We start from the raw sequence: 23360 nt of genomic DNA on the forward strand, positions 1-23360 counted from the left end.
TCAGGACAGATGGACTGAGGCTCAAGGGAGGACAGAGGTCATGCTGAAAGGAGAATTGTGCTAACAGAATGAAGAATCCAGGCTCGACGCTCCTAGTCATGTGACCTTCGCCTAGTTACCTCAGTTTCCTCCTCAGTTAGGTAGGCGTGGTGCATGGGTTTCCTGTTAGGGCTGCTGTGAACGTGCATGGGATTATGTATGCTAATTTTAGTACAACACTTGGTACCAGCAAGAGTTTACCTTTGCCAACAACGCATTCTGATACCAACGACATATTCTGATAACACATTCCTTGTGCCTCTCCCTCTTTCACGGACCCAGGCATATTCATATTCTGTTGTCATATGTATTTTATTTTTAAATATTTTGTTTATAAGTATTTGAAGCACTATGATAAAAAGTGACATTCCATACAATACCTTGAGATCACAGAGGGAGCCACTAATTATGTTTTTCTGTAGACAAGTAGTTCTCAACTAGCAGTGATTTGGGCCTTGGGGATATTTGGCAATGCCTGGAGACATTTGTAGTTGTTCCAGATGGGAGCGGGGGTCTCATTGGTGTCTGGTTAACAGAGGCCAGGGATGCTGCTAAACATCCCACAATGCACAGGGCAGCCTGCACAGGAAAGAATTGTCTAGCCGGAAATGTCCATAGTTATAAGGTTGAGAAACCCTGTCCTGGATGTAACCCACTCTGCTTATTTTCCATAATCATCAAGAAACATAGCAAAGCAATGTTCTTAAGTATCCAAGTTCATCTGCAAAAGTATGTCCTCCGGGCATTGTATACATTTTAACATTTCCTTTGAAAATGAAAGTCCTCAAGAGCCCCTGGTAGTGTCCCTCACACTTTCCTTACTATCGAAAGAATGGAAATTATTGTTTTTTTTTTTCATTGTTTTTCCTCCACATGGGTAACTCAGGACAGATACCATTTATAGATAATGATTTTAATGAAATTCACCAGAAAAGAGACTCACTCCTAGTTTAGGGTTTTTTTTTTTAAATAGGAGTAAGTAGAGAAACTTAAAAGTCTTGTTCTCTCTCAGTCACTGCAGGGATGCAAATGAACAGCCACCCACCTCCTGCAGCCTCTAGGTGAAGGGACTATTTGCCCTTTGAGTTCTCAAAATTCTTCCTAACACTTCTGCGAGAGTTGGGCCAAGTACAGGGGGACTCAGAAGGGTCTGTGTTTTTATTTTTCTCTAATGAGAACTTGCAAATTAGTTTTTCTAAATTTCTAAATTTTCTAAATGGGCCTCATCCTTCATTGGTATTTTCTTTCTTCCAGAAGCAATGTAGTAGTTGAGAGGTGGCTCTGGGGCAAGACTGCCTGGATTTGAATCCGATTTTACACTTGTTAGCTCCCTGACCTTGATCAGCTTAACCTCTGAGTGCCTCAGGGTCCTTACCTACAGGATGGGGGAAGACAACAGCACCTACCACCAAAGATTAATGTGCTGATGCAGTGCATTCACTGGGTGTAAAGCACCAGAACAGAGCTGGGGCATGGTCTGCAGCAGACAAGTGTTAGCTGTCCCGCTTCCACTCTTTCTTCTTTGTCTTGTGGTTCATTCACTTGCTCATAGAACAGTGACACAGACTTTAGTAAGGTGTGGATTTGGAGGAAGTTACGTGTCACTGCAGGGTATGTGGTACAGTCACAGCTGGAGCCAGCCATGACCAAGGTAGGGAGTGGCTAAGTGGTACTCACTGATTGGTCAGTTCTATTCTTTGCTAGCTTACCGATCTTTTTTTTTTCCCTCCTTTTAAAAAAAAAAAAAATTTTAATTTGTTGTTTTTAGTTATACATGGCAGTAGGATGCATTTTGACATATCATGCATACATGTAGCATAACTTCTCATTCTGGTGCTTGTACAAGATGTGGAATTATGCTGGTCATGTATTCATGTAAGAACACAGGAAATCGATGTCCAATTCATTCTACTGTCTTTTCTGTTCTCATCCCTTTTCCCCTTCATTCTCCTTTGTCTAATCTAGTGATTATTATTCCCCTGTCGTTTATTGTGAATTAGCATCCACATATCAGAGAGAAGATTTCAGCCTTTGTTTTTTTGGGATTGGCTTATTTCACTTAGCATGTTAGTCTCCAGTTACATTCATTTACCAGCAAATACCATCTTTTCGTTCTTCTTTATGGCTGAATAATATTCCATTGTGCCTATGTACCACATTTTCTTTATTCATTCATCTGTTGAAGGGCACCTAGGTTGGTTCCATAGCTTAGCAATTGTGAATTGAGCTGCTATGAATACTGATGTTAGCCTACCAGTATCTTGTGTGTTTCCCTCCCGGTCAGCTTTGCTTGTACCCGATTTTTTTGTTTTCCATGGCTTTTCCTCCCAAGTGTGGCATTTGAGGTCTTCCCTGTTTTGACCTTTCATAGTTTATTTTGCCATCCTTTACAGTGTTGATGTCCATCTGAGCTACCCATTAAATCATTTGGGAATTTGTTTATAGTATAGATATCTAGACCTGACCTTAAACCTCCTGAATCAATCTCTAAGGGAAGAGTCTAAAGATTTTTATTTGAGAGGCACTGTGGTTATATTTAAGAATATGACCAAGAAGCCAGGCTGCCTAGGCTACTGGTTAGGTGTGTCACTTCAGGAAAATTACTCAACTCTTTGCGTCTTATTTTCCTGTCCTTGTTTGTAAAGTTCAAACACTATGGTCTGAATGTTCCTGTCATTCCAAAATTCATAAATTCAAATTTTAACCCCTAACCTAAATGAATCATTAATTGTTAATGAATCAGCATTAAGAAAATGTGGTAGATCCATACAATGAAATGCTCTTCAGCCACAGAAATGGAGCGCTGACTTTACCTGCTCCAATGTAGACCAGCCTTTAACACGTTGTGTCAAGTGAAAGAAACTAGACATAAAAGCCCACACATTGTACAATTCCATTTATATGAAGTGTTCAGAATAGGGAAATCCCTAGAGACAAAAAAAAACCTGATGAGTGGTTGTCAGGGGGTTGAAGGAGAAGGGAATCACAAGTGACTACTAATAGTTTCAGGGTTATTGTTGGGGTATGGACATGCTCTGGAATAAGATAGTGGGGGTAGTTTCACAAACTTAAGAGTATATTAAAACTCACTGGATTATACTTTTAAAAATGGTAAATATTATGTCATGCAAATTAAATGTCAATTATAATAATAAAAATAAAAGTATTGACTATTAAGTATTAAATATATTAAAAGCATATGCTTTCTATTTTCTTTGGAATGTTGACACATTGATACGTCTCAGCTACAATAATAGAGCACAAGAGTTATGCCGTTAACATTTGTTTTATAAAAACACACGTGTAGAAGTTAGAGTTTATACAGATTATGATCAAGAGCAGGCAGAAGCCAAGGTAGGACCAATTTTAAGGGACTTGGCTGCCATGGCTCCTTTGACTAGTTTTAAACTCTCACATGATAATTTATCTTCTCACAATAGCTTCACCTTGAAAAAACAACTTTTATTAAAACTTGGTACAATAATTGGTGGGTCAAAATCTTGTCTCATTGGTACAAATTGATCATTTGAGACAAACACCTTCTTGCCGTGCCCTTAGCAGCTATCCATTCATCAGGTGGGGACCCTGGCTCGGCTGCCCTCTTGTCACCTGTCAGCATGTCTCATGGTGAAGTGTCCTCCAACACCACTGTTCTCTTCCTTAGATGTGCATTACCTGGTTTAACCTTTAGCAGCAGCTTCCAGGTGACATGAAGTCAGCTCTGTAAATGGGAATACAATTCATTAAACCTTAGGCTTCTTTCTGAAGGTTTCTGAGGTCTTTGTTTTTATTTCTGCTACCTTTAGAGGAGTTCAAGAGCTAAGATACTCGCCTCCATAAACACCCTATGATGTTTTAGCAAGCCTAATATTTCTGATCCTGGAAAGAGGAACACCAGTCTCTCCATAAGTAAGAGTTTTCAGTGTTCTGAAAGCTATGCTCTTACCATTTTGCTTGAGATATGGCTTACTTTTTTTTATAGTGAAGATAGGAAATAAATATTCTGAGGCACTGTGCAGTTGTGCTAGGGGGAAGGATTAGGCATATTGATCTGACACTGGGGTGGTGTGGAGGAGATTACCCTCAGAGTTTAATTGTGAACTTCACATCAAATGAATGAAAAGCCATCCTAACAGGGCAGAATGGCAAATAAAGTGAGACACAGAGGGAAGAAGAGAGTCGGAAAAACAAACTTCGGCAGTGTCTTTCCACCACCAGCCTGGAGATTACGGGTTTGGGGATTCCTCTCCTAGTGGGAGGACCATGGCCAGGGTGGAAGTGAACAATGTCATAGCCAACAGACTTCAGGAGCGGAGGCCCTGTTGGCAATACCATTCTTATGTGAGAGGGATGCACTGGGGTCGTGGCCTAATGATACTAAAAATGGATTCACCTGCCTTCCTTCCTGCCTCCCCTGGGCTCACTGTTCACCACTAGCCTTCTGAACCTGTTTTGCCTTCTGTGAGACACCATGTGGTGACGATCAGGGGCCAGACCACTTCACAGCCTGTGTTTGGTAGTCATCCCTACCATGCAGTAGCTTTGTGATCTTGCAAGTTACATAACCTCTGACTTAATCTACAAAGGGGACTTAACGACATTTCCTACCTAACAGACTTACTGGGAGGATTGAATGAGGTAATCACATAGAAAGTTTTGTGTTGTGCTTGGTCCAATGTCATTATTAATGCATGTTAACCATTGTGATCGCCATTACTGGGATTCCACCAAAGGTATGAGGATAGAATGGACTGCTCACATGTGGCAACTATGTTTTTTGTTGGAAATTTCTAAATTGGACTTTTGACTTACTGTACTAACCACCTGGACTTAGTGTAAGTCTGACAGGAAGTGAGGGACCGGGGGTTAACAGACAGAGGTTTCTGATCCTGCCAGGCTGAGGATTAGAGACAAGGCTGTGACAGGTTTACCAAAGCTACAGATGCCACCCTGTGTAGCCCACGGGGGTCCACAGGCTGGTCTTTTCCTGAAGATGCCATCTTACCGAGGAACTTGCTTCAAATTTCCTTAGAAGGGGACTCCACAGAGGAAGAAATGAAATGGATCTGTGGTTCACAGGGCGAGTGAAATGCAAAGACTGACCTCCTAGGCCTGAGCTTATCTCTATGAGGTCACGCCCCTTTCTAAAACCCTTCAAAGACCTCCCTTCTGCTCTTAGGATAAAATCCAAACTTTGTTCTAGGGACCACAAGGTTCTCCCTGTCAGGCTCCTTCCTGTCTTTCCAGCCATATTCTATGACTCTCCCTTGGCGTTCTATGCTCTCGTCCAAGAGTTGGCAAACTACAGCCACGTTTTGTGAAGTTTTATTGGGATGGAGCACACCCGTTTGTGTAAGTATTGCCTGTGGCTGCTTTCATGCTGCAATGGAGGAGTTCGGTTGTGGAGACAGATACCATATGGCCCACAATGTAAACACATGGTAACACTTAACTGGGAAATGAGATTTGGTGGTGGGTCCAAGAAGAAGGAATGGTTTTGTTCATCAGCTAAGAATTTTTGCCATAAAAGCAAAGATATGTGCGTGGAGGTCTGGAACCCCCCGTGCCTCACCATTCTATCACCCCTGTGCCCACTGAGGTCCCTGGAGCACACTCCTGCAGGGTTTATGACTTTGGGGCACATGTTTTGCAAAACACTGACTTTACTACTTTGTTTCGGCATTTTGAATAGTTACTTTAGTATTTTGATTAAACTTAGAACTACATGATAGAGATGTACTCCAACTACCAGCACTTTAAGAACGTTCAACAGGAAGCCAATAACTTCTTAACTATTTCACACTGAGTCTAAATTCATTGCTTAATAATAAATAACAATGATAATAATAGTAGCTAACATATGCTACTCACATGTAGCACCATCTTATCTAACCTTGACTTATGAGGTAAGCACTTTTGTTGTCTATGTTATACATGAGAAAACTAAGGAAATGAGTAATTAAGTGACTTGCCCAAGATATGCAATAATGAGTAATGAATAATCGGTCCAGGATTTAAAGTCAGCCGTCTGATGCCAGAGCAGCAATTAATTTATTTAGGTTACATAACTACATCATATGATTAAACTAATGCCCATCCTTGCCTAGAAGTTCACAGTTTACAAAATGGTAGGAGCAGCCTCATTTTCCAGATCAGTAAACTGAGGCATGAAAAAGTTCAGTGATTGGCAAGGCTATGTAACCATTTTTAAAGTAGAAGAATATTAGGAATTGGGTTCTTCCTGTTACAAGCTAGAATTGAACTGTGTTTAACTCCCTCTGGTATGGCATGGTCATGATCCTGGAGCCTGTGAGCATGAAATCAGAATCAACTAAGGGATGGATGGCATTTTGCTGCATAGAGTTTTTTTTTTTTTTTTTCTCTTCATTTGTTTGTGCTGCATAAAGCTTTTAAAAAGACAAATTCCACCTCCCTCCCTCCCCCCTCTCTCTTTCTCTCTCTCTCTCTTTCTTTCTTTCTCTTTTTCTCTCTAGTACAAACACACACACACACACACACACACACACACACACAACCCTTGAGAAAGAAATTCTACTTTTAAGAATGTCCTAAGGAAGCGGTAAGAATGAAGGAAAGAAGGACTGTATAGAGGGAAAAGAGAGGTGGGAGGGGTGGGGGGGAAGGGAAAAAAATAAACATCATTACCCTATGTAAATGTAAAAAAATAAAAAATAAAAAAATAAAAAAATAAAAAAATAAAAAAAAGAAAAAGAAAAGAAAGAAAGAAAGAAAGAAAGAAAATAAATTATTCCTTAAAAAAAAAAAAAGAATGTCCTAAGGAAATGAGAGAAAGTGTAGTAATCATGAAAATTAGAGACTACCTGACAATTAACCGAAAGGAGAATGGTTAAATTAATTATATTGCATCTACACGATGAAAAACTGCCATTAAAAAAATCACAGTTTTCTAATGATCTGGGAAAATGATCACAATAAAACAGTAAGTATACACATACAGACATATATACAATAATATCAACTTTGCTTTGGTTATGTCTTTATGAATTCCATACCTTTGTATTAGATTATATTTGCTATACTATGTTAATTTATAGTAAATAACTTTACAAGAAACACATTAAAGTATTGAAGATGGCTGTCTCTGAGAAATAGGATTGTTACAAGGCTGGGTCTGCAGGGAAACTGAGGTAATGCAGAGACCCTTCTTCAAACCCTGATTCTTGCAATCAGGTCAGAAAGATTTTAGATACATCACTCAAAGTAACAGACATGAGTTTATTACAAGGGATAGGAAAGGGAAAAAAGGGACCCCCTCAAGGGAGAGAGTGGGTCTTCTCACAGAGAAGAGGGATAGCATGCCTCTCCTGCCTTCCAGTTTTATTAGGGGTCCCAGGTAAGTTTCCAGAGAGTCCCACCCAGGTTCACCTCTTGCCTTTTGACTAACAGCAGGATGACATCAGACTTTCAAGTCCCCACTGTCATGATAACTCTAGGTCACTTTATCCCATGCTGACCAAATATAACTGAAACCTGTTCTTAAGGATTTTATGGGTAGGAGGAATTATTCTTATTTCCTTGAGTTCTGGGATCTGGTCTGTGGAAGGGTCACAAAAACTTTCCCCTTCAGGGCAACTTGTGTTCCTCTTATTAGCATTTTGGGGCCTAAATTTCTCCTGCAGATAACAGGTAGTTTCCGGAGGAATGTAACATCTCCTGTCAACTTAAGCTAGGTAGGGCTGCAGGTAAATTGCTTTTTAAAATAGGAAGCATGTGGGGGGCAGCCCAGTGGGCCCTGTTTCGAGAATTATTCCCTTAACCTCAGGTTCCCACTGCTCATGTCTGTCTGTCCCCTGTCAGGATGATGGTGGATTTTATTTTCCTCTACATAGTTTTCTGTACTTTTCTGCTTTCTCCAATGAAGATATAATGCTTTTTGTTTCTTTTAAGAGACAGGATCTCACTTTGTTGCCTAGGTTGACCTTGAATTCCTGTGCTCAAGTGATCTTTCCTGTCTCATGGATATATTACCTTTATGAGAGAAAATTTTCATAATACATGTTGCTATAGTCTGAATATTTGTTTCCCCCCAAATTCATATGTTGCCATCCTAATTCCCTGTGGGATAGTATTAGGAGATAGAGTCTTTGGGAGGTGGTTAGGGAATGATGGTGGAGCCCTTGTGAATGGGATTTATGCCCTATAGAAGAGACTCTGGAGAGCTCCCTTACCCCTTCTTTCACATGAAGACACAGGGAGGAGACAGCTGGCTATGACCCAGGAAGCTGGCCTGAAGCAAGCCCTCATCAGGCATGGGATTTGCTAGCACCTTGACCTTGATCTTCCCAGTCTTTAGAATTATGAGCAATGAATATGGGTTGTTTTGGCCACACAGTCTATGGTATTTTGTTACAGCAGCCTATAAAGAGGTTGGTGCCCTACACTTCCCAGCTGTCTCCTCTGCAAGGGCCTGCCCTGTTTGGGAATATGGAGGCTTCATGTGCAACCATGAACAAGACACCCCTATTTTGCAAGCCCACTCAGCAACTCCCAGTGAACCTTCAGGATCACCTAAATGTGTCCTGGGTTGAATCACCCAACAGTGTTGCTTACATAGAGATGTAGAGAGGAAGATATTTTGATCTCTTTGTGATTTCAGAGGATGTACTGTTTGGTCCTCTTCAGGAGACAAGAGTTAAAAGGTTCAGAGATGGTTTAGGACAACAGGGTGCCAGGACATGTAAGGAGCTGTGACTCGAGCTTCTGAGAAGCAGGGTGTGGGGCACACCATCCCCAGTACCTCTCATTTGTATCTATTGGTTTTCAACAGGGTTTAAGAACTTCCAGAGAAAAGACTGAAATCCTGCTCACTCATGCATTGCAAATCTTCATCTGAGAAACTGGGGTACTCCTGAATGGAGGGCAGATGATAGAGAGGAATATGGGCTTCCAGGGAAGAACGAGCCTGGCAGAGCAATTTCAATAATAAAGCCTGATGTCATTAGAGTGTGGGGGTGACCGTCTCTCGGTTTATATCAGAATTCGTCTGGACCCAACTACCCTGGGGCACTTTGTAGCCTTGGAAGAGGTACAGTGTGCGTGATTTGGAAAAATGATAACTCCTTAAAGGTAGTGACACTTTGGGACTCACACAACTTTGCAGTGGGGTCCTTTGGTGAGTGGACTATGTCAGTCACATGCTCTTGATTTGAATCCCAGTTATACTGGATGGGGCCCAGAGACCCCTTGCCCTGAGGTGGTGATGGCAGCTGCAAAGACCAGGGGAGCAGAGTTAAAGCCTTGGGGTGGGGCAGTCTGTACAGAACTGTCAGAGGTGGGGGCGCCCACTTCCTTGCTTGGTTCCTCACACCGCCAGCAAGCATGCCTGCCCACGGACCACTGGCACATCTGAGATCGAGCATAACGGCTGTGGGCTACCTTCTGAATGTGGCACCTCCTGAGTCAGTGCCTGAGCGGGGAGGTAACAAGATTTTTGAGCTTAGGCAACAGGTAGGTTTTCCAAGTTCACAGCATGGATCCTGCAGGACATCCTGGTGGCAGTGAATGGGGCAGCAACAGGGATGGGAAGAGACTTCTCAGTGCTGGGGGCATCTTTGTGGAAGACTCAGGGGCCTGGGCCTATGGATTCCTGCCACATGAGGATGCTCAACAGTTATTTCCAGTCACATGTCGGCACCCTCGGCATTTCCGCAAAATACTTAGGGGTAAAGTACTCTTTAAAGGTCAGGGGAAGCAGGGACACCTGCCACTAGTAAAGTGTGAGGTGTCTGGGGGAGTTTTGTTTAAGCACAGGTGAAAGGAGCCATTCAATCCTGAAATTCTCGCTGGATTAAATGTTTCTCCTTTAGCAATTTGACTTATGTAGCTGTAATGATTTAAAAGAGTGGCCCCACCAGGACTTCATTTACATGAACACCATGACTGGAGGCAACTCAGAATGAATTTCACCATGCAGTTTATCTATCTTTGGGGGCTCCTTTCCGGGGTTCCTTTCTACCTGTCCCCATCATCCTGAGCTGTCCCCCACTGCTGCCTTCCCTGCCCACATTTCCTCTCTCCTCTTGGAATTCAAGCTAGTTATGATGGTAGAAAAACCATCTGACATCTAACTTGACCTAAAATGACAAACAACTGACAACTCGAATTAGTTTCTGTTTTAAGGAGGATGTCTGGGGTCCACAATGCCTTAACGGAAGGGATGGGGCTAATTGTGAAATTCTTTCACCATGACAGGGCGTTGGAGGGAGACTTTTGGGCAGGGGAGCTTCCTGGAATCTCTTAATGAGATACCCCAAAGGCAGCACAACTGACTCACAGCATTAACTCTGACGGTGCTGCTGATGTTGTTACTAATAAGCCCTAAGCTTATGCAGCCTGGAGCTCACAGAGTTGTATTCAACATGTTCTTCTGAGGGAGGCCGAGCAAAAATGACCATCCCTAAGTCATGGCAGAGCTACTGAGGATCAGAGATCCTTATTTGCCCCAGTCTTTCAGCTAGTGACTGGTGGAACCAGCACTAAATATAAATGTCACCTTGTGCAAGCCCCATAATGGCGGTGTCAAGATAGGCAGGAGTATCTTCCTTGGCCCTGGTTGGTATCCTGGGGTAGAAATATTAAGGGGTGGGCTAAATGATCTGATCTGTGAGCTTCTTTCTTTCTCTCAATTCCCATATTCAGTCGTTCAGCAAATCCTCTGAGCTCCACAACCAGAATAGAGGGTAGGGCGACTCAGACTCTTTTCATCAGCTCCACCACAACTCCATGTCCCCACGACTCATCTGGTGACTGCAGCAGCTGCTGATTGCTTTCCAGACTTCCACTTCTGCCTCCCTATGGTCAATCTCCAGCACCAGCCGAGGGATCCTGTCAAACCCTAAGCCAGGTCACAAAGCTCCTTTGTATAAAACCCTCAGTGGTTCCCAGCTCAGTCAGACCCAAAGTCAAAGTCTGCCCCTCCTGCTGGCTGCCTGCTGGCCTGGGCTCCCCATCTCCACCCTGGTCTTCCTTGCTAGTCCTCCAACTGGGCAAGCACTTTCCCACCTCCGGGTTGTTCTTTCTCCTCAGGGAGCTGTCCTCCTCCCCGAGTCCCCAGGTGACCACACAATGTCCTCCTTTATTCAGATCTCTGTTCAAACGTTGCCTCCTCAGAGAAGTCCCTTCTATCTTCTCTATCCCCACAATTTTGTTTTGGTTTTCTTCACGGAACTTTTCACGTAATACAGTGTATATTTTTTTTAAAAAAAGTATTGGGACTGGGGAGATTTCTCAGTTGGTAGAGTGCTTGCCTTGCAAGCACAAGGCCCTGGGTTCAATCCCCAGTACCCCCCCCCCAAAAAAAAAAAAAGTATTGTTGGGTTCTCCTCTCGGCCATGAGCTCCATGCCTATCCTGCTTTGTCCACTGTGATGTCTTCGTTGCCTACCAAAGGGCCTGGCACACATTCGCTGAACAAATGAAACGGAGAAACTCAGAGCAACACAGTTCTTTTTAGGTAAACCCACACAAAAAGAATTTTTTTCCCCTTTGCAGTTCAAACTATTAAGTACACACATCAGTCTTGTGGGTATTTTTCCTTGATGTTCTGACCTCAGTGTCACCTTCGGCAAGCAATCTCAGGTCACTAGAACTCATTTTACCCAACCATAGAATGGGAATAGGACCACCACATACCTTCCGTCCTGACCCGTTAATGAAGCAGCCTCTGAAAATGCTTCTTTGCCAGGAAGAGTGCGGCCGTGAGCCGAGCAGAGGGAGGCTCCCCGGGAGGGCAGGTGCTGTGCTCTGCTCCCGGCCACGGCTGCACAGAGAAGGCGTTCATGCTGTGGTTATCAAAGCTCGCATCTGCAGGACACCGACAGCACCTGCCTCTGCAGTCACCACAGGAGCCGGCCCTCTTTCTGGGCTAACTGCTCTCAGGGCAACAGAAGAACAAGATCTGACTTAGATGTGACGCAGATTCCTTTTACTAGAAGTAGCTGGCTGCACCCCACTTGCCCAACAAATAGCCACCACTGGAACCTTCTTGGCTTTGAATATGAAGATGAGAATCTCACAAGAAGGAACCTTTCAGCTGGGAGGACTCCATCAAGATCTCTGTTTCAGAGAGACCCTGCCTAATACTGTGACTGCTTACTTTGGGGAATTTCCTGGTTGGCTCAGAGCTACTGATTCAGCAGTCACTCCCTGAGTGGATCCTAATGGAAACCATGGTGGGAGGGCTGGTTCCAGGTACAGTGGTGGTCAAGGAGGATCTGTGGAACAGACAAATGCACAGAGATTCACACCAGTCTTCTCCCCATCTTTGCCACTTTCCCTTTCTTTCTTCTCTTAACTTCTTGCGGACAAATCTATTCCTTCCCCATCTATGCCCAATGCTTCTCTCAGACATACAGGTGTATTTTGCTCCCGCTGGGCCTGGAAGATTACTTCAAGGTCCAGTGATTTGGTATCAGAAAGTCTACGTTTTCTCCTTCATGTTACCACTTAAAGAAGCATGTTGTAATTTCCTCAGCAGAAGTGAAAGTGGTCAGTTTCTACTCCAGTGTCTGCCTAGGCACAAGGCAGAGGGCGAGAGGGAGCAAGAGGAGAGGAAGAGAGCGCGCTGAACGGGGTGTGGGTAAACTTCACGTAAACTCTGACCACCCAGTGTGAGGAAATGAAAACTTGGGTTCAAGGACAAATTTACCATTAATTATAATTCTCTGTCATCAAGCAGCTGCTGGGAGTTTTTTAAAAATTATTTCTATCTGATATATGAATTTTAACAACTGGGACTTCCTCATTTGCCTGAGGAGGATCATTTCAATGTTCACAACTTGTAGTTAATTTGAAGATGAATAAAATATTAAAATATGAACACACTTAACTTCCCCTAAAACAATACCTAAATTAATGCAGTGCCCTGCTAACCATCCCACACAGGCATTCAGATTGCAAATGAGCTCAGTTTCAAGCACACTTATATCGGTTCAGCAAATGCACACATTACATGACCAAAATGGTACTGATGATGCAGGCCTCCAGAAGTGTTCTGTCCCATGATCTCTGATCTTCAAAGGTTTGAATACTCATAGTAGAACCAATGATATTGATTCAATGACCCCCAATGAGAAGGTTTTCATCTAGCGCAGTCAGTTACACTGAATTCTAATTATCGCAATTTTTCAAACAGATTTGTTTCCAGAAAGCTTGCTTGAGAAAAGTTAAAAGGCCCAAGTTGTTAAGCATATCATGTTGCCTTTTTGTTTTAAATAGCTGGTGTGTACAAAGTAAGAGGTCAAATTGTTACTTCAGTGGCAAGGATGATTTTTATGGTACATTTGTAATTGTTCTAAAAAATTAATATGAATTAAAAGTTACCAGAATTAAGTGGTGATGTGTACCTTAAAAAGTAGAAAAGCAGAGCATTTGCCTAGCACATGCAAGGCACTGGGTTTGATTCTCAGTACCAATATAAATAAATAAATGAAATAAAGATCCATTGCCAACTAAAAATATAAATACACTTAAAAATTTAAAAAAAAGAATATGAGAACAAATTGGCTCTAAAAAACTTGTCATTATATTTGTTGAAAGAATAGTGTCAAGGTCCATATTCTGTGGATCTACAGGACATAGTTTCTTTAGATTTTGGTTTTGGCATCCACAAAGTTGCTGGTTTCTTTTAATTTTTTTTGAAACTGTATGTTTTTACTATTAATCAGATTTTCTTGTTTGCTTTGGTTAGTAGGAAGCTCAATTTATAGACTAACTCTAGTGACTATAGAATTTTTTTAAAAAGGTTTAAAATGTATTTTAATAAGTTGATGCTGCATTACTTCTCCATTTCTCAGAAAAACTCAAAATTTAAGGTATCAGGAACAAATCAAACATGGTACACCAATAAAAAATGCACAGCATAACTACCTAAGATAGGCAAGGCTAAGTGCTATTGTCAGACCATCAGCATACAGCAACCCTGTTCCCAAGATTCTACTAGGCCTATCAAGAAAAGCTGTGAATACCAACATCATAGACACTAAAGGGTCATTCTTTACCCAAAGGGTAAAGGGTTGTCTTTACCCAAGAAAAAGATGGAGGCAAGTTAACACAAGATTTTTAAAAAAGATATGCTAAAATGAGAAGTTCTAAGAGAAAATGTCTTCCTTAGGACATGAAGGGGTAATATATGGGGTATAACAGAACTGTATGTAATGTTGTCTGTGACCTCTGTGGACATTTGCCTGAATTCTCACCTGGGAGCGAATGGAGCAATGGGGCTAAGGTCATTGGGGGATGTTTTGTTTTTGTGGTATATGTGGCAGTGTCTCTGAGTTCAAGGGGTGTAAGGACAAGAAAGCAAATAAAACATTGTAGGGAAAAAAATGGAATGATTAAGATTAATGGGGCTCTAACTGGATCCATTTTGCTTTGGGTACCCCAGCCCTCAACAATCACATTTGAGACTTCAGGAATGCACCACACAGAATCAATTAACCAATATGCCACCAGAACTGATTTGTTACATACCACCCCTCCCTTGCCCTCTGCCTCCAGCATATTCCTAGAGTAGTACAGGCAGGGAAGACCTAACTATTGGGAAGAATCCCTAACACTTTTCCAGGGTAGAATTCAGGCTAGTCCAAAAAGAATCCTTCTTTTAAGGGTTTTTGGAAACTAGACACTGCAATTTTATTAGAATCCACGACATTTGTTTGGAGCAAATTCAACTCCAGGAGTTGCACGGTTGAATGCAGGAGGGGTTCCACCAATTGCCCCAATTCCTTCCATTGTGGCAGCTTGGCCAAAGCGTTTAGTTGTTGGTGGGGTCAGTCCCAAAGTTCCATCCGGCATCATAGTGGCAGGTCCTGGAGGAGCTGGGGTATCAGCTGGCACAGGAGCAGGGGGCATGGCGCCTCTATTATTCAAGCCCATAGCACCTCCCATAGCCATCTGGCCCATCCTTATCTCAAGGTCCCCTTGAATCCTTCCTGCTGTCGCTGCATCATCTCTTCTTGCTGCCGCCGCACTTCTTCCTCACGGCGCCTACGCTCCTCTTCCTGCCTGAGCTCCAATTGCTTTCTTTTTTGCACCTCTTGGTTGTGCAGCTCTTCCATTCTTCGAAGTTCTTCTTGGCGCCTCATCAAATCCTGCCTCATTAGCATGACTTGGTGCTCACCATGAGCAGCCTCCATCTCCATTTCCAGCTTCTCACGAGCCACCTTGATGGTGTGGTCCACCTGGTCCTGCTGCCGTTTCTCCATCTCAGTGAGTGCCTTCCAACGCGTCGCATACTCAGACTCAAAGGAACCAGCCTGTGCAAATCTGGGTGGCTGCTCTCGCTCCTTGTGAAATTGCTGGTTCTTTATAACCAGCTTCTCTGGAAGCCCTTCTTCATCATCTAACTGGTCCATCGGCTCCATAGTCACAGACCGAGGAAATGTGGTTAACAGGAAAGACCCTTCACTGCCTTTGTCCAGAGCTTTCCAAGCAACTGGCTTCCCTGAGAACTCAACAATGCCTTTTCCTGAGGGTCTTCCTCGATCATCCACAACGACTATGGCCCTCTCCACCTGGCCAAACACAGAAAAAAGCTTCTTCCAGCAGTTCGTTAGACACGTATTGAGGAAGGTTTTGAACCGTAAGGGATGCACTATGACAGACAAAGCGCACACGCAGCTGTTTTCCACGGAGTGGCATATTGTCCAACTCTACTTTGGCAATTTCCACCAGGGTTCGTGTTTCCAAGTGGATAAAGCCAAAGTCTTTATCCTTATGAATGAAAACTTCGCCTGCCTTCCCGTATTTCTCAAAAAGTTTCCTCATTTCCTCCTCAGTGATGTCAGGAGGGAGATTACCCACAAAGAGATGGCTACGTTGGGTGAAGGTCTTCTCTCCTGGTTTCCTAAAATTCTTCAGGTCAATAGTCAAGCCTTCATTTTGGCTGCTGGCCTGTTGCCCATTTGCAGGTGTTGGTGGTGGTGGTGGCTGCTGCTGGTGCTGCTGCTGGTGCTGCTGCTGGTGCTGCTGCTGGTGCTGCTGATGGTCTTTCCTTGGAGTATGGTTCTGTTTCTCCAAATTAAAGGTTTTATTGCTCTGCATTTTTGCACCCCTCCACACACAGTCCTTTCCTCAGGGTAACGGCGATGCTGCACAGTCTCTACCCTGACTATAGAATTTTAATGTTTGCATTTCATTTTTTATTTTTTGAGGAGTGTAGGAGTGGGGTGTATGAATTTTATTCCTGGGTTTATTTTCTTATCATTATTTTCCCTTCATTTAGATTCCTTCAACTGTTTTTTCTCCTCCTTTTCTGTTATATATGTTCTTAAAAGCATCATGGAAGGAGATGGAACATGCATTATATAAATAAATCTGGTCTCAGAGTGACACGCATGAAAAATGACCACACTGGTGCTGCTGCTATTCATCTTATCTGTTCACAGCAGTACATCTGGAACACTGTCTTCCTTCTTGAAGTTTCTAAAATGGTTTAATTCTTCTCTGAATTCATGTATAGAAAACTTAGGCTTTCTTCTTAGTCTTTTATGTTTTGTTCTTTTTTATCCTTTTCATCAAAAGAAATTAAAGTGAACGACAACCTTAGCTTCCAGTAGGCATGGACTCTGGGGCACTGTCCATGGTCTCACTCCCAGAAAGCCTTTGTTTTGATAACACCCAGAAGGGTGATCCATCGAGCCTGGTCCATCATGATTCCTTTGCCCAGTGAAGATGTCCTGGCATTTATCTTTCTCTAGCTATCTCAACATAATTATTTATCGTTTGGTCAGTTTGAATTCTCTCTTTCAGCCTTCTTCCCTCTTTTCTTCCCTTCCCTTTACCAACCTCTTTCTCTTTATTTCTCTTCCTCACCTATCCATCCTTCCACTCCTTCCTTTTTCCCTCCCATATGTACTTCCTCAGAAGTTTAAGAACAACAAAAGGCTCGTAGGTAGTCAGACCCCTAAAAGATAAAATCCCAGAAGGCATAGAAAAGACAGAAGAAACAACAGGATTCTGGTTATGATTTAGGTCTTAAACTCAGTCTGGTCTACCTGCTAACTCCTGTCAAGGTGGAAATCAGAATGGATTCTGAAAGTCCCAGAGGCAGAAAACTGGTCTAACACATTGGTTGCAAATACAACTGGGTCCAGGTGGGTGGAGGTAGAGAAGAAGAGGGTTGTAGTAGACATTGGAGATTCATTTTAGAACAAAATGGAGCTAACCAGACCCATTTCAGACACAAACTCATGGCAACAGTTATCTTTATTTGGAAATTTGAATCCTCTGTTCACATTCCTTCTGGAACCCATTTCAGTCTTTTGACCTCACCACTCTACTCAGAGTGGTTTTATCAAAACTACTACTGGTTTGCTTAATCCAGCGAGCAGCTCCCAGGCCTCATCTTTCTTGGTCCATCACCAGCATTTGACACAGCTGATTACTCCTCTTTGAAATATTTCCTTTCTTTGGCTTTCGGGATACCACACACTTCTTGTTGCTCTCCTACTTCATGATCCCAGTGGTTCTTAAACTTCAGTGTGCAACAGAATCACCTAAAGGGTTTGTTAAATGTAAACCACAGGGTTCACCCACAGAATCTCTGATTTAGGAGGGTGGACAGGGGTCAGGTAATTTGCAGTTCCCATGAGTTTCCAGGGGATGCTGGTCCAGGGACTACACTCTCAGAAGCACAGAACTTGTCAGTCTGCTGGACTGGTTCCATACCTCTCCTACATCTTGATTCTGGAGAGCCTTAAGGCTCAGTCCTTGGGGCTCTTCTCTTTTCCATAAACACCTCCCCTTAGTTGGCTCATTTAACCTAATGGTTTCAAACAGAATCCCTATACTGAAGACAGGAATTTACAGATGTAACCTGCATGTGTCTTTGAAACCCCGTTCTTGTACATCTATCCTCCTGCTTCTCCTGTCCAGGTGGATACCCAGTAGGTATCTCAGACTTACCTAGAACTGAACTCCTGGTTCCCACTCATCACAAACACAGCTCGGCTCCTCCCATAGCCTTCTCCATTCACTTTGTAGCAACTCCGACTCCATTCTTCCAATTGCTTAGACCAAAAGTCTTGGAATCATTCTGACTCCTCTCATTTATACTTCACTCCCCATCCATTAACAAATCCTGTTATTTCTGGTCTCAAGACAAATCCAGAATCTACCATATACTTCGCTCACAGTTCAAGCCCAAGTCCTTATATGGACTACTTGGTCCTCCAAAGTCTAGATCCTGACCAGCCTAACCTCTCATCACTACTGAGCTTTGGCCACACATCTGTCCCCAGGCACCCAGACCATGAGGCTACTCTACCACATGGGACCCTCAGCACTCTGTCACCTTCAGGGATTCACTCAAGCCTTGTCTCATCAGAGATGGTCCTACTTAAGTCCCCGATCACCCTGCTGACAAGTAAGCCTCCTCTTCTAGCTCAGCCCTATTTCCTTCCTTCCTTCCTTCCTTCCTTTCTTTCTTTCTTTCTTTCTTTCTTTATTTCTTTCTTTCTTTCTCTGCAGCACTTGTTACCACCTAACATTCCATATATTATTAGACTTTATTTATTGCCAGTCTCCCTCCCTCAGTCCCTCCCCAGAGTTCAAACCGTCCAGGCCTGGGGCTTTTTTTTTTTTTTTTTCATCTGTTTTATTCATGTTTTATGTTCAACACCTAAAACAGTGTCTGGTGTGTGGGTAGCTCAATAAATATTGTTGGATGAATGGATGGAACCACATACTCTGGCCTCATTGGCACTAATTCTAAATATCTAAGCTAATAAAGCAGAGTGTCATCCAAAATAAATTAATAGAATGAAGCAAGGTCCCTGTTGCCAAAGCAAAATAGAAAATTGAAGCAATAGCTAGTTAATTAGGGCAAAGGAATTTTTTTTACTATATTACAGAATCATATAGAATCATGGGACTGAAGGGAAGTCTGAGCTCAGGCTCAGCCCTGTCTCCTGACTGCAAGGATGACAGGGCATGTCACACATTTAAAGGGAATCTTTTCTGTTTTTAAGAGTACTAGGAGAACTATTTTGGTTTTCCAGTATTCATAATTTTCCCTTCTGATATTCAGCAACTCACCACTAGCTTTCCTTCTTAGGAAAGTCATACCTCTACTTTAATTCTGGTACTGGGAGGTTGAACCCAGGGCCTTGCACATGCTAGGCAAGTGCTCCACCACTGAGCTACACCCCCTACCCTCCTGCTTCCTTTTATCTTTGACTATCTGGACCTAAACAAGAACAGAAAAAAGTACCAGATCCCTCAGGCAATCATGGCAAAACATCGAAATGTTACCAAATTGTACTGAAGACTTCAGTCTTTCCCTAAGTTATCATAAGTAATTTCATTTGGCTGATGTTTTCTACTGTCAGTGATCAACAGTTATCTGTATTTTCTTTTTCTTTTTTTTTTTTAATTGGAAAGAACTGTTAGCTATCCATCTTTTTAAAGTCAAATTCCATTATGGCAATGTGTTACAACTTTTTAAAAACACACAAATAAGGTTTTCTGATCTTGCATTGCAGAAGGCCCATTTTTCTCCAAAATAATATTTATGTTGAATGATGCTTGAAATTAAATAGCAAGTTTCCAATGAAATGAAAGAGGGCAGCAGGAAAGGCAGTGGGTTAGCCTGGGAGTTAGCAGACCTGGCTGGAAATCTGGTTCTCATTCTGTTACAAATCTGCTGTGTGAACTTGAGGCAAATTACTCCTCCTTTCTGGGGCAAGGCTTTGCAAGGGAGCTCTGCGTTCTCCTTCGCCACTAGCATTTGGTATAGTTGAAATGGTTTTAGCCTGAAGTTTTCAGTTTTGATCTTCTCAGTCCTCCTTACCTCCCTCCCTTCTCCCTCTCCTTCTTTTCTTTCTTCCTTCCATTCATCCACCCATCTTCTGCTTACATTTTGCTTCTCTATTTCTTTTCCTCTGAGTCTTTCTCCATTTTCTTTCAATTGCTCTCTTCCATACTTTTTATTTTTTACTAGCCCCTTTTTCTCTTTTATTCTTTCCCCCTTTTCTTCATTCCTTTTCTCCACCTCCTTTCTAGCTTTCCTTCTTCTCTTTCTTCGGTTCCTTCTTTCAACAGCAAATCACTTGACATTTCAACAGATCCATAAAGTAGCAGCAGTTTTATGGGCTGGTGTTAACATCTATTACCACCAGCAGCACTGCAGGCTGATGTGAGAGCTGATAGGGTGACTTTTAGGCCTTGCATGGAAGGTAGCCAAATCAGCACGTGGCTATTGTTTAATGATGCCCAGAGTCCAACAGAAAGCCTCTGTGCACTGCCTCACAATTGTATGGTGGCTCCTTGCTTTCTTGTTATTGGCATGAAATAGATTTGTGAAACTACCTTTTGACATGCAAATTCTTTCCCTGTTATAGGAAGCATCAAAGCAATCATTTTAAACATAAAATTTAAAAATATCTTGAGAAAGACAATGCCATAGGGTATAAACATCAGATGGGAAACATTTACCATATGATGATAATTAAAATGTCTAATTTTCATAATATACAGAAAGTTGTTGCAAATTATTTATATATACATACATATTTCAATAGAAAAATGGGGAAATTTAAGAATAGATAATTTATATTCAAAGAAATAAAAATGACAAATATAAAATGCTCAACCTCAACAATTAAATTCAGGTTGAAAGGGTCATTTTTTTTGATAGAGGATTTATTATTTTTAACAAAGTTTAATGCTTCAAACTGGCTTCAAGGGTAATATTAGTATGTATTTTCTTTTCCTTAACTTTTCAGATTAAAGTCACGCTTAAAAGTGACTTTAAAAATACTTTTCTCCCACTGAACAATTTAGTCAAATAATATCCTTTGCTTCTTATTACTGTAAGTAATAAAGAAATTTGGAGGTATTTTTTAAAAAGTGTTTTTCTTTTTAATTGACACATAATTATTGTACACAATTATGGGATAGAGTGTGATAATTTAATACCTGTATATAATGTGTAATGATCAAATCAGGATAATTAGCATTCTCATCTCCTCAAACAGCTTTCATTTCTTTGTGTTCAGAGCCCTCAAACTCCTATCTTCCAGGTCTTCATAATATGTAGAATAGGTTGTTGTAGTCTACAGCCACCCTAGTGTGCTGTAGAACACTTGAAATTAATTTTCCTACCTAGCGTGGTAGGTATTTTTTTTCCCTGAGTAATGTTTTATGTGAGCCAAATTCTATAAGACTGGTTCTCTAATTTTCTTCTCTACCCTCAGTTTCCACTAAAATGCTCAGAATATTAGGTATCATTGCCCTTATTCAAGATTCTGTTTTATAATTGAAATGTATCGGGCAATCTTGGAGACCTCCACCTTTATCTTAGTTAAGATGCTGGAATGGAGTCACAATGAGCCTGGGCTAAACCTTAGCTCTGGTAGTTGGTCATGAGTGTTCTTGGGTAAGTTCTTTATTTTCTTGAGCCTTGATTTTTTTCATCTGTAAATAGGACCAATACTAACATCTCTTTCATAAGGTGGTGGTGAGCCTTATGTGATGGTAGGCATATAAGAAAATCCTTAGCTGAGAACATAATGCAGGACAAAATCAATAAATTGCTGAGTTAATGGTGATGATGATGATGATAGTGTTGGCAAAAGTTTAGGAGAGTAAGGGAACTGACGGGAACTGAGAGGAGAAATCTGCAGAGAACCTAAGAATTTAGAAAGAAGTAGAATCTCGCATACATAGGAAGAAAAGAGCTTTGCAACTTATTCACAGTTGGAATTGAACTCCCTTGAAATCCCACGGAGTCAGTACAATGTAGAATAATATCTCATTCTGGTGAATAGCCAAGCTGTAAAATCTTTCACAAATGTAAATACAGTAGAATGAAGGGAACAGATCAGAAAAGAGAGCGGCAACAGTTGCAACAGCAGGGGAGGCAAACACACATTGAGGTCTGTGTATAATTTTGACACAATATGGGTCAACATCTAATAATATTCCAAAGAGCAGGAGAGGTAACCTTGACAACCCAAATGATGCGGGCATGGAAGGAATAAGAGATTCACAGACAGAATCAGGGGAAAATCAGGGCCATTTTCTTGGTTCACTGCTGGTTTATAGCTTTTGCTTGTAAGTTGTAACCCTAAGTCTTCACTTACTTAATCAACAAGCATCCATTAATACCTGTAGTACCTCAAGACAGTGAGAATATACAGATACTCCCTGCCCACATGAAGCCTCTCAGGGAGGACATCTCGACACCACAACCAACTAGGGGATAGCTCAGCCCATGCAGCAACCCCCTCAGCTCAGTTCTTGCTGACAGCAACAAAAAAGGAGTGATCAGTTTTGACTGGGATAATGTTAACAGAAACAATGACCATAATGATAATAATAAATTGGCTAGGTTTTGCTGCAGTAGCAATCAATCTCTAAATTCTGGTGGTTCCATACAATAAACTTTTATATCTTGATCATGCAACATGTCCATGTAGTTTTGCAGGGAAACCAACCTCACACACCACTGAACACCAGCATCTAGAAGAGACCACTTCCTGGCTTCTGGGACAGAGAAGAGCGCATGGAAGATTGAGAGCTGGCTCTAATCTTAAGTGTCAATTGCAGCTGTAACTTACTAGCCAGACATTGTCTTGTGGCCTTACTCGATTATGGGACTAGCATAAGGGGAGTGAAGTGCCCAGAGTATGAAATCTTAGCAGACCCTCACTCTTGGGGAAGTGCATTCTAGGGTTGGCCCTTGAGTGACTTCTTTTAGGATCAAGTGGCTTCTTACATTATTCACCTTAGGCATCTCACAGGTCTCACCCTAGTCCAAGCATAGTTATGAGAGAGTGAGGAATGCAGTGTTACCTGTGTTTAGGAACAGGAGGTCATTTGGATATGGGAAAGCAGTAGAAATGTCTGCTAACTCAGGCTGGAAACCTCAACTTCATCTGTGACTTTTCTGTTCCTTTTCTTCCCACCTTTCTGACCCAGCTAGTCAGAAACTTTCGGGTTTAGCCAAACAACAAACATACCAACATGTTGAGGGCTATTTCAGTCAGCTTTTTCACTGTTGTAACCAAAAACCCTGACAAGAACAATTTTTTGTTTTTGTTGTTGTTTGATTCATTCTGTTATTTTTTCCCTTCCCCCCCACCCCTCCCACCCCTCTTTTCCCTCTATAAAGTCCTTCCTTCCTCCATTCTTACCACCCTCCTTAACCCTAACCCTAAACCTAACCCTAACCCTAACGCTAACCTCTCCCACCCCCCATTTTATGTCCTCATCTGCTTATCAGCGAGATCATTCGTCCTTTGGTTTTTTGAGATTGGCATATCTCACTTAGCATGATAT

At 42.0% G+C, this 23360-nt stretch overlaps 1 protein-coding gene across 1 annotated transcript; it reads right to left on the reverse strand.

The window, feature by feature from the left end:
- Positions 1-14714: 14714 nt before the first annotated feature.
- LOC124987461 (non-POU domain-containing octamer-binding protein-like) lies at positions 14715-16121 on the reverse strand. The gene is given in 3 exon segments (XM_047556713.1): positions 14715-14992; positions 14995-15610; positions 15612-16121. Coding segments are annotated over 3 exon segments (1404 nt in total).
- Between the last annotated feature and the right edge of the window lie 7239 nt (positions 16122-23360).

This window comes from Sciurus carolinensis, chromosome 6, assembly GCF_902686445.1.
Source record: "Sciurus carolinensis chromosome 6, mSciCar1.2, whole genome shotgun sequence".
Taxonomy (NCBI): domain Eukaryota; kingdom Metazoa; phylum Chordata; class Mammalia; order Rodentia; family Sciuridae; genus Sciurus; species Sciurus carolinensis.